At 37.8% G+C, this 12,121-nt stretch overlaps 1 protein-coding gene across 1 annotated transcript; it reads right to left on the minus strand.

Annotated features, from left to right (window-relative positions):
* Positions 1-765: 765 nt before the first annotated feature.
* Positions 766-6,011, minus strand: LOC103716925 (non-specific phospholipase C2-like). Its single transcript, XM_008805126.6, has 4 exons — positions 5,451-6,011; positions 3,045-3,562; positions 2,672-2,851; positions 766-1,388 (listed from the first exon to the last, which is right to left on the minus strand). Exons 1-4 carry the CDS (start codon positions 5,930-5,932, stop codon positions 1,081-1,083), a joined length of 1,488 nt encoding a protein of 495 aa, XP_008803348.4. The 5' UTR covers positions 5,933-6,011; the 3' UTR covers positions 766-1,080.
* Positions 6,012-12,121: the final 6,110 nt, after the last annotated feature.

A 12,121-nucleotide genomic window follows, 5' to 3' on the forward strand; every position in this document is an offset into this window, starting at 1 on the left:
ATTGAATTTATGGTACTTGTAAATGATTTTGGATCTTTACCCTGACAATATTACAAGATTTTAAGTGGGAGAGTATGTGAGGATCCATACAGACGTATGTTTAATCCTACATTAGTTATGTATTTGGTACATCTCGAGTACTTATATAAAATCAAGGAATTCCCAACTTTTTTGGATGACATCCTGGGCTGCTAGGCTTTTCTCGTCTTGGCATTTTGCCTTCCATCAGCTTTGCACTACTTGATAAAACTATTGCACTTTCACATGAGTAATGCCTCCAAAGTAATGTATCTTCAGCTCCCTCAAAAAAAAAAATTATGCACTTTGTGAGAAAATTCTCCAGTATATAAGTCTGGCTCTCTCTAAATCAAGTTGTCCACTAAGTATTTTGTCAATAGCAGATATAGTGTTCCAATCAAATTAGGGATGTATATACTTTAAAATTCTACATTTAAATGCTTACAATTGAGCACAAGGGAATTCCATCGATCATAGTGTACGTTGACTCAAGTATGGAAAGTTTCCTCTCGTTGTATGTACTCCACAGCACCTTCCATAGTAACCTAGAAATGTTCTTTTAAACCATTCTCATATATCATATTTTTTATAATATGACTGAATGTTAGTCTCAAAATCGGATGAGCAACCATAGATTCAGGTGGCTTACAAACTGTATCCAACTGCTGTTGAGCAATATTGTGAGCTGTCCATGGCCATCTATTATAAGATGGTTTCCATGTTTGCATCTGTGTTTCACCAGCCACATTTTATGATGTCTTAACTTATTAATTAATAAAACAGAATCCACTTATTTCTTATCCTGACCTCAATACAAATGACTGCTTAGCTAGCTGTGGAACCTACAAATGACTGAGATGTTGTACTCAGCAAATTTTTGCAATGCTTTGTTCCCATTATCAGGTGTTTCCCGAACAAGCATTTCCTTCTAGATTTCCTTCTAAATTGAGCACTACTCTCTTTGTTTAAGCTAGTATATTTTGTGCCACTACATTATTTAGAGCAGAGATGCACCCTTCTATACTGAGATGCACCCACCCTTCTATACTACTCAAAATGTTGCTAAGGTTGGGCAGTTGATGATGAGGACCTAGTGGTGAGTGATGGTCTCATCTTCACAATCTCTTCTTCGTCGCCACCCATTTTCTTCGCGGTCATTCCAGCTTCAAAGAAGCGCTTGACTGCATTCTCCATGTAGGCTATCCCTTCCCTAACATTCATTTGCTTCGATATTTTCTCATCGAAACCAGCAAGAAGATGATCTCCATTCAGCACTGATGCAAGTTGCATGAGCTCCTGTTGAAACTCACTCAACTTGGCACCCTCATTGGCTTCACCATTCCTGATCTTCGAAGGAGTTGGAAGTTGCACTGCATGGACCACCAAAAACAACAATTATCCCCTACGGAGAGAAAAATATTGGCAGATTGAAGACATGCAGCTCAAATCAGGTTCTTGCCTTTAAAGTTGATGGACCAGAATAGATCTGAAAAACTACCAGAGGCTATGCTAATTGCAAGGTTTAGAGGATGCTATATTTGCCAGTCCGAATGCTTGCGGTTGTCTAGAGTAAGCTCATACAGTGAATAGATTCAGAATTTTCGAAGTTCATCAGGTTATATGGAACATCTCACTCTAGGTAACTCAAATTTTGCAAAATGTAATAGGACTCGGAGACTATGTCAAATAAACTTCAAGCCTGCTACAAAATGACAGAGGAACAAGACATGATTTTAGTGCAAATATGTGCAATGACTAGGTTAGGTGTCAGGGGATTAAAAAAGCAAAAAAGAAAAGAATATTGCAGTTGATAAAACAAACACCTATTATTGCATCAATCACTGTGCACAAGGCATGTTTTCTAATGAACAAACAGTAAAGCACCATTAAGATGAGGAGAAAAAGATCAGAAAATTGCAGTCTGTATCCTCTTCTTCTCTCATTTTCTTTCCTTTTCAAGAAGAAGAGATGCACAAGGCTCATCGAAATCAATCATATGTTGATGGCAGGAGACAAATCCAAGTCCCCGCTACCCTATGGCCACCAGTTGACACCCTCACTGCAGTCTGTATCCTCCGACGAAGAGAATTTTGCTTGCTCCAGCAAACTAATATCTCACAATTCACAGCACTTAAGGATAGTGAAGAACCAAAAATATATAGAGCTAAAATTGCACAGCAGAAGTGTTCTCTGTGTGGTATATCAGGCTTAACATGGCTTGCACACTATGTAACCAACCACTTGGCTCTCAAAGCTTAAACTTCAGGGAACGGGTCGACTATAAACCAAGATAAACATAAACTGATTGGTTTTCACTATATTTAGTTCAAGAACTCATAGTACTTAGAACAATTCTCATTCATCTAGATGTAGTGAATTTTAAATTGTTCAATTTAGTACTATGAAACAGTGGAAGGACAGCAACAAGACCTTTCTAGTAAAATGTAGTTGTCTATCTGGTGAAACAAAGTAAGCCACTAGGTTGGCTTATTGTATCACATAGGCCAACCCAGCAAATGTGGCGAGTTGTCAGGGTAGAAATCAGATGCATGCATGCACAAAACTTTCAAAGTCTCAAAGATTCAAATTACAGTTTGATTTCTAAGCTCCAACTAGCATCAAGATTGATTCAGAGGGAGCAGCAAGCAGTTACCTGGGCAGTCAGCTCTGGGTTCTGTCCTACTTTGCACGATGCCTTCAAACGTGCCGGCCCATGCATCCCTCTGAGTCAGGTATGGGGAGGGGAGATCAAAAATTTTCTTTACAGTTGCTGGAATGGATGAATGCTCATACTCTGAAGTCGGAGATGGTACACCATTGGGACCATGAATGACTGCATCCATCAGGTAATGAAATCATAATTCAATAACTTCGATACATGAGAGTTTTTATCAGGATTCGCCATCTCATACCAAATCCCATACTGGTACCATTCTAGTACAGTATCGATATATTGTACGGTACGAGACAGCATACTAGTTCGATACTGATCAATTTAGTGCTTACGAACTTGCTTGCTTCCTTACCAGTGCCCTTGTCGATCCAGGGGGAGACCATGATGGTTGGCACCCTAACTCCCAAGCGGTCAAATGCGAAGAAGAAAGGGGGAGGGCCAACAATACCATCAGGGCTGGGGACACCAGCGATAGGAGTTGGGACATGATCAAAGAAGCCACCATGCTCATCATAGGTGATGATCAAGAGAGTTTCATTCCACTGGGGGCTGGCGCGGAGTGTCTCATAGACCTCCTTGATGAACATCTGCCCTTGGTAGACATCATGAGATGGGTGGTCATCAGTGGCAGGTTTAGACTTGGAATCGAGGTACCTCTGTTCGATGACGGCATAGTTGGGGAGAGAGCCTTTGGCGGCATGACGCTTGAACGTGTGGTCGTAGGAGTGGAACTTAAAGAGGTACTTGAGCTTCCGAAGGTTACTGTAGAAGAGGATAGCGGGAATGTTCTGATAGTAGATGCCAAAAGAGAGTCCGGCATCATCCATGTTTTCGAATATTGTCCTCTGTGGGTACCCCTTCACTAACAAACTGCATTTGTGTTCTTGTGTCATTGAGATTATGGCTCTTATACCAGGAAATGGAAACTCCATCTCCTGTAAATCTAAAGAGATTTTAGAAAAATATAACTTACAATTTGCAGGAACATGTGAGGAAACATTAGGCAGATATTTGCTTGTTTATGAAAATTCTAAACACACTTGATCCTGTTTCACATCTAACATCATGTAACATCCTTCACATGTCAAGCTAACATATGTTTCGTGCTCAAATTCTCGATCATGCTTGCTAGAAACCAACCTTCAAAGATTTTGTCAAGTCTTGAGGAACTATTTTTCCTTTTGGATATGTGGAAGAGAAAAGGAAGGAAATGAAAAGAGAAAAGGAAGCAAAAGAAGAGAATTTTGAACTCTAGAAGATAATAGAAAAGAAAAGAACTTAGGACCCAAGGAAAAAAGAAGAGAAGAGGAGAGTTTCTTCTTTCCAAATCTCTCTACGTTTGGAGAGATTAAAAAAAAAGGGGGTTTGAGGAGAAATCATTTGTGAAAACTTGTGCGGGCATACATTTAATCTCATATCAAATATATACTGGAAAGATCATAAGTGCTTATATCGGACCAATAAATCCAAATAATACCTTCCAGTTAGTTTTTTCGGATGAGATCCTAGATTATTACAAATAATATTAAAGTAGACCTAATTTGTGGCGCATCTGGAATATTAGTCACTGCAACACTAGCTTAATTGGGCTGACTACGAGATAGTTATGGTGTTTGTGATTGGATTTATGGTACTAAAGAATGGATTTGGACCCTTAACCTAGTAAGGACACTAAGATTTAAATGAAGAAAGTATGTAAGGACCCATGCAAGCATATATTTAGTCTCACATTAGCTATGCACTAGGAACATATTGGGTACTTATATAGAACTAAGAAATTCAAATAATACTTTCTGGCTAGCCCTTTTAGAAGAGTCACGAGGTTGTTATATCATTTCTCTCCATCTCTCTTCTCTTCGTTTCTGACTTACTCTCAAGCAAAAGAAATTAAATTTTTTTTCTTCTTCTCTCCTTCAATTTCTAACCAAATGAGAGAGAATGAATTTCTTCTCTCCAAACCAAATAGAACATCTATATTTTTTTTCCCTCTTTTCTTTTCCAAATATGGCAAGTAAGAAGGCGATTTCACTGTAAGACAGACTCATCTCAATGTGTGTCATTAGATAAAAGATAAGTTCTAATAAATCACCTAGATCTACTCGTACATGGCCTAAAGGAGTGTAGTTTGAAAAAGTTTGCCCTTCTCAACTTGATTAATTGAATAAAGCATTGAGATACATCTAAGCATCAAAATGTCCTACTCCTCCATCCTTGAACAATTCACCTCTTGAAGTATTTCTTATATGGTGCAATTTAAGAAATTCCATATTTCATCAAAATTAAGCACAATGAACATGCCCACAAGGTTTCAATCCTCGCCACAATTCTCTTGTCATATGAAGGCACATTTCACATATGGTGAAATGTTCTGTTTTGGTCAACCTAAATCAAACAAATGTTCTGAAACCTTGGTATTGTTTTGACCCACAATAATATCACCATTGAAACCATCAGTAATTTGACAAACAATTTCAACAAGAATTCAACCTCTTATTGAAATCTTTCGTTGCTGTTTTCACAAATGGGATGTAACATCCATGCACCCTCCAACCTCCACAGCAGTCTAAAACAAAAACTGACGCCACTTCCTCTCACTACCAATTTCTTTTCGTTCTTCCCTTTTAACAAAATAAAACAAAAAGAAATATTCTCCTAAGCCTAATCTTATATAAAACCACAATTAGTTTTCTACTATTATTTTAAAAAAGAAGGGAAGTATTAAAGAGAGAGAGAGAGAAAGAAGGAAATAAAGACGTGCCTGGCGTTGTTACCGGTGGCGCCGTGGGAGGTGGCGGAGTGGACGAAGAGCCGGTTCGGCTGGGTCGACGCCGGGACCGACGCGAACCACCGGTCGAACACCGCGAACTCCTCCACCAGCGTCTTGTAGGCCGCCGACGTGTCGTTGGACCCGAAGATCTGCTCCCGGATCGCCTGGAACGAGTGCCCCGGGTCCGGGTCCACGAAGTGGGCCCCGTCGCCGAAGTACACCCGAGGGGAGGCCGGGTCGGAGGCCGAGACCGTGTTCCATTCCGAACCGGTCACGCCGTCGATCTCCGGGTTGAGCCGCTTCATCCACCCGAGCATGTGGTCGAAGGACCGGTTCTCCATCACCAGGACCACCACCGTCTTTATTGGACCGCCGGCCGAGGCCGGCGGCGCTCCGCCGGACAAGAGGATGAGTAGGAGGAGAGAGAGACATGGGAGGGGGCGATGGGACCTCGTCCTCTTCGATGTCTCCATTCTTTTGTTCGTCGTATAGGGAGACGCCCCGTTACCCCTGCGTTTTGGAGTAGGTTGAGCTGCTTCAGCTCTCCCGCTTTCTTCTATTAATAACTGATTTAAGACTTTTATTATAGAAAATTATTCATGTTTTGGATACGTTGAATTGTACCATCAAATACACGCAGTGGGAATCCAGCACCACGTGGTCCATCATTTGATTGCCATTTTTATGATTAGTCCAAAAACAATTTATATCTTACATATTTAGTTATTTATATATTATTAATTTTGTATTTTGGTATATAACTAGTTTTGTCTCCATGCATGGTTGTTACAATTTTGCACCACATTTACTGCTGTACATATATAAGTGTATAAAAATCAATGTAAAAGATTACAGATGTTAAATGATCATTAAAATCAAGGATCAAATATTAAGATTTTTGCCGACAGAAACCAAATGTAGAATAGAATTGTAGTCCACCTAAAAGAAGCATTGCAATTACACTAATGAATCACATCAACTCTCTCACGACATGCGGCATAGGTTTTTTTTTTCATGTATAGCAACCATTTGCTTCTAGCATTGCTCTTATAATAATACAAAAATTAATTAAGTTTAAAGATAAATTATATTGATATTTATAATCTAAAAAAATTATGCTTATCCTCTTGAGATTTTTTGTCTAATATTTTAACCCATAATTTAGCAAGACGTTAGTCAAACCATTAATTTAGAACTCCAAAACTATGTCAGAAAAAAATTAAAAAATGGCTAAAATAATCTTAAGTGACGTAATAGCCACTAAAGATATAAGAAAATATATGTATTCTTCTTCTCATTCAAGAATAATTTTGATATTTCACATGAGATAAATAGCTTTTCTAAAACCGTTAATTTTACTAGATGTAAGTGTAGATTTTACAAATAATTAAATATAAGTATAATAAATATAAATCTCATGAAGATTTTTATAATTTATTCTAATAAAAATTATGATGTTCTTGATCCCTTGACCAGAGAGCATTTGATTTGTTGCAATATTAGATATTCTAAGTTGATGCTTTAGGCCGGATTGTTGAGTGGGGCACATGGTTTGGTAGTGCTCAGATTAGAGAGACACTGTTACCCCACGTGCATGCGATGAATGGACCATCCCATGTAAAATATCTCCATTATATGAAACTTGTTCCCACCGACCAACCTTTTGTTGCACCAAACCCTAAAACTTTCCAATCATGATCAGGAAAGGTCAGGATTAATTCATCAACCTCACTATATGAAACTTGTTCACACTGACCGACCTTTTGTTGCACCAAACCCTCAGACTTTCCAATCATGATCAAGAATGGCCACGATTAGTTCATCTACCTCACTATTCCCTACTAGAGGAGGGGGCAAGGAGGGACCATCAGCGTCATGCTGAATCTAAAATACGAGACAAATTCGGACATATTCACAGTTGCATTGTAACAATCCATGGCCTCACCGAGTGTTATTTGAATTTTTTAATTCTATATAAGTTGACGTCCCGCTAAGAGTTCAAATTCATTTAAATTTAATCACAAGCACCACGATCGGCCCATGGTTAGCCCCAATAAATCTATGCTGCGGTACTTTCTAGTCCACATAGGTTATAGGCCCGATCCGCTTTGATATCATTTGTAACAACTCAGGATCTCATCTAAAATGGCTAGCCGAGAGGTATTATTTAGGTTTCTTGATCCTGTATAAGTATCCAAGATCTATCTAGTGAATAACCGATATAGAATTAAATATATGTACGCACAGGTCATCACATACATTGGCATTATGGTCAAATGAGAATGACTATAGGACGATCCCTTGCAATTTCTAAACTAGTACGAAAGGAACCATCTACAGATTTGGCTAAATTATTGAGACAGGGATCATATGACTTTGTGCGGGTTCTCGGTGCCGAATGCAGTTTAGGCAACCAATTCTTTTCATTTCAGTTTCTAATTTGAAGATCTCATGATGATTGCAGACGGATCGACCAGAAGAAGGGGATAGAAAACTAATTGCACTACCTAGGTATCATGGAGTCATTTTCTGTGAATATGCTCTGGTGATCAATTTGATGCTTCTCTGATATGGGTCTGCCACTCTTAAAGCAGTAAACCCATGTTATAGCTTGCTGGAAAATTGTGTGTAAGGTTTTGAATGGTGACATTTCATAAGCTAGTTAATTTTCTGAAGAGAAGATAACATATAAATGAGACGCAAAAAATGGGAGATACTGGCAGTTCATAAAATTACTATTATTTTTTGAGAAGAAGTAAATATATCCTTTTGATTTCTCTTGCATGCTATTTGTAGAGATAAAGATCAATGCAAGGCTGCTCAACCCTTAAACATTCAACGTGATGTGTGAGTGCCATGCATGGAGTACTAAAGTATACATGCATACTGATATAATCTCTCCTTTGCCAAGTTGATACTGATGGGACCATGCATTTATATTGGACATCGTGGGAATGGCCCAAGGAACAAAATGCAACACCATCAATCACTTGAAGACATGGGGTAGCCTCATCCATCTCCATTGTGGCCTTTGCATTTCCATTATCAATTGTGGCCGGCAAAGACTTCTTGCAGCTTCTCACAACTCCCCTGAAATCTAGCAAGTTCAGTTTACCAACCAGCAAAAGTATAAGTTTTCTTTTCCTTTTTTTCTTTAAAGGAACAGATGCTATTATATAGATGCAAACACTGGATAGTGCGCGTTCTATAATCCACCTCATTTCCAATCCATTGCAGCCATCCACATGAGCAGTAGTAATTACACCAAGGGATTGTCCACGTACAATGCATCATGTTTATGTTTGCATGGGCCACATATATGGATAGTTATTTTTTAGTATTGAGCACGGTTTTTAGTATTCTTTTTTTCCACTACGGGATGTCCTACTGTCCTGCTCAGTCCCGATGGCGATTTCAACCATGCATCTCATAGATATTCCTTTCCTTTCGATCTTTCTTTTCTTTCTTACGTACCTTTCTTTTTTTTTTTCTTTTTTTTTTTCTTTCTTCTTCGTATCCCTTCATTTATTTATTTTCTTCCTTTTTCTTCTTATTTCTATTTTCTTTCTTTATTCTTTCCTTCCTTTCTTTCAATTCTTTTACTTCTTCTTCTTTTCTTTTACTTTTTTTTTTCTTTATTTCTTTTTTTTCTTCTTCTTCTTTCTTTTTCTTTCACTATATAGATAGGTTTCAAAGTCCCAACTCTATAGGGCCTTGCCTAATCTAGCTCAACCTAGACCCATGGTTTTAAAATCCCTAACCTCTAGATCACTGACCTTGGTTTGTTATACGAAGTATTAATTAAGATTGTATTTTTGTATGCAAAAAACGCAACCAAGTTAGGTCATATTGTTGCAGATATTTTTGATAGCATCCATACCAATACCCATTTGGAGTTCTTTCAACTCAACATCCTTTTTATTATTGATTTTCTTTGTAGTTAGGATGCCTTATTTTTTAAAAGAAAAAAGTATGGCAGTACCTAGCACCTAGAAAGAATGGGTCATTTTTGATCAAGTTCTAGCTGAATGATTCATGGATATAAAAATTTTCAACAAGCTACCCCCCCCCCCCCCCCCCCCCCCCACAAAAAAAAAAAAAAAAAAAAAAAAAAACAATGGTCCAGCCTGGTTTGCCGATGGATTTTGGATCAGAGTTATAAGATCATGACCTAAAATGAAACCAGATAGAAGTGTTCTAGCCAATTCCAAATGCTTGCAGGCCTACTTGTAAGCCATTCATGACTTTGTATGGCCACTATGTTATACAAAAGGAAATACTTAATTGACTGTGTTATATATCAGACAGATTTCTTGGTGATGCATCTCAAAACTCTCATTCTGGGTAATTATAGGGACTGTTTGGTTGGCAACAATTGGAGTAGTGCATGCTTCTCTAATTACAAGAAATATAATGTTTCATTGTTTGGTTTATAACTGTAGTTGCCAAAAAGGCCTAAATGTGGCATCTTTCATCTGTAATTTTATCCTTCCAAACAAACTCTTCTGATATTACTATATTACTATATCCCTAATTGCTGCAATTCTATATGCATGTAACTACCGTAACTGCAGTGCACCGCCAATTGCAACTTAGGTTTGGGTTGTATCTTTTGCGTCAAAGAATGATTGATCTTCTTTTGCGACATTAACTACTGGATCGCATATTGTATGGACCTCAAAATACTCCAATCTCTTTCTTCTATCCATCTGCACCAACAGTTGACATCTTTCATGTGAAAAATATAACTTGAATCCAACCAAATGGACCAATAGTCAAAGTGAACCAGAACCTAGTTAATGTCACAGCTGATTATAAAAACAATGTCATATTAACTCTACTAAAAACTTGTATTATAAAATAGTCCACTATTCACGTTGATTCCATCAACAAAAATGCCACGCATTTTTTTTCCTCCCTTTCCCACTGTTTATGTGTCGATTTTTTGTTTTTTATTTTTTATTTTTTATTTTTTTTTCCAGTGAGATTACAAGCGCCTAATTCCTGTTGATGGGTCATTGCTAGCCCTAACATAACTAGGATAAAAATATTCCTGATATTGAATCCTAAAATAATTCTTGGTTCTAATAAGAATAAATGAGTCAGAGCGAGTGCTCTTTACTTACTTTTTTTTTCTTGAAATATTATATTAGATTTAGGAGCGTCAGGTAAGTAAAGTAGCCTAGTAAAGCCACAAGAGGTGGCATGAATCTTTCTTTGACTTTTCTCAAGAGTCTTATCCTAGTGAGCATAGGAAGCGAAACTGCAATTATAGATAAACCTACCGGCACTAGAATTTGTATTTGAGATGAAAAAGCCGAGTTAGCTGTTAATAGCCTTTGTCCACCCAGGAGAGTGAGGGCCATATTTTTGGTTCTTAGCATATTGGAGAGAGATTAGAGGAAAGAACTGAGTCCTCATTTTTTTTTTAATAATTTTTCACCTCAATTAAATTTTCTTTAATTTTTCTCTTCTCGAAAATACCGGCACTTGCCCTTGTGATTCTCAGCCTCGAATAATCCTCCTACATAGGATCATGCTATTCTATACCATGTTCCATTTTATACCTATCCATTCCTTGAGGGACTATGCCAACTCGAATCGATTGTCTGCCCCTTCTCCAACTATCGATATCGTTGCTTTGGAATTGGCATGATCCTAACTTTATATCCCATCCCTCTACATGTTTTATCAATCCAATATATATATATATATATATATATATATATATATATATATATATATATATATATATATATATATATATATATATATATATATATATATATAACCCAACATGGCCTTGTCCTGACCTAAACCTAACTATTTGTCGAGGTCACACTTGACCTCAACCAACACCAACATTCCGTCTAAAATTCTTTTCATGGATCCAACCCGATCCGACCCGATCAGAATCATGACCGGTATATGAAATCGAGTCAAGTTGGGGCCAAACATGCTCACATCGAACCCAACTTATTTGCAGCCCTACCACCTTGAAGCCGGATTGAAAGCAGAAAATGGGTGTCTATTAGGAGCCTGCTGGCATTGCATGGTAGCCTTTTGTAAAAGAAGGCCCCAAGGATCTTGTGGAGCATGTCAGGCCCAATAGCATCTCGAGCATCGTCCCAAGCTCTGAGCGGCAGCAGCAGCAAAAGTACCTCTTAATTTATATATGTGAGAACCAAGAGTCGGATTCAAATCTTTTTCGGGGACACATTGTGCTTTTAACCACTAAAACTTTTCTCTGGGCTAATCGAGTTGGACCAGATATTCGTTACACTTTCACAAGGCCCACTATGAGGGTTGATCCACATGTATTAAAAGGTTTAGCCCTCAAGTGTTCATCATTTGTAGCTTTCACTTTGAATATATGTTTCAGTAGTTTGCCAACACAAAAAGTTCAAGCTTGGCACTGAGACGGCTGCTAAAATATGATGAAATCTCATGAGCTTGGGGTAGAACTGCAGTTAGTGGGAGGACTTTAACCCACAGCTAGCCCATTTAATTAATCTTGGTTCTTGTCTATATAGTTCACACTTACCAACGAATATACTTGTCAATGAATCAATATATTATAATATTTTATACTATGTAATATTATAATATTATACAATATATTCTCTATATTATATTATATTACATATAATATAATATGAAAT

The sequence above is a fragment of the Phoenix dactylifera genome, chromosome 12 (genome assembly GCF_051530095.1).
Source record: "Phoenix dactylifera cultivar Ajwa chromosome 12, Ajwa_hap1_PhDact_Kaust_v1.1, whole genome shotgun sequence".
In the NCBI taxonomy this organism is placed as follows: domain Eukaryota; kingdom Viridiplantae; phylum Streptophyta; class Magnoliopsida; order Arecales; family Arecaceae; genus Phoenix; species Phoenix dactylifera.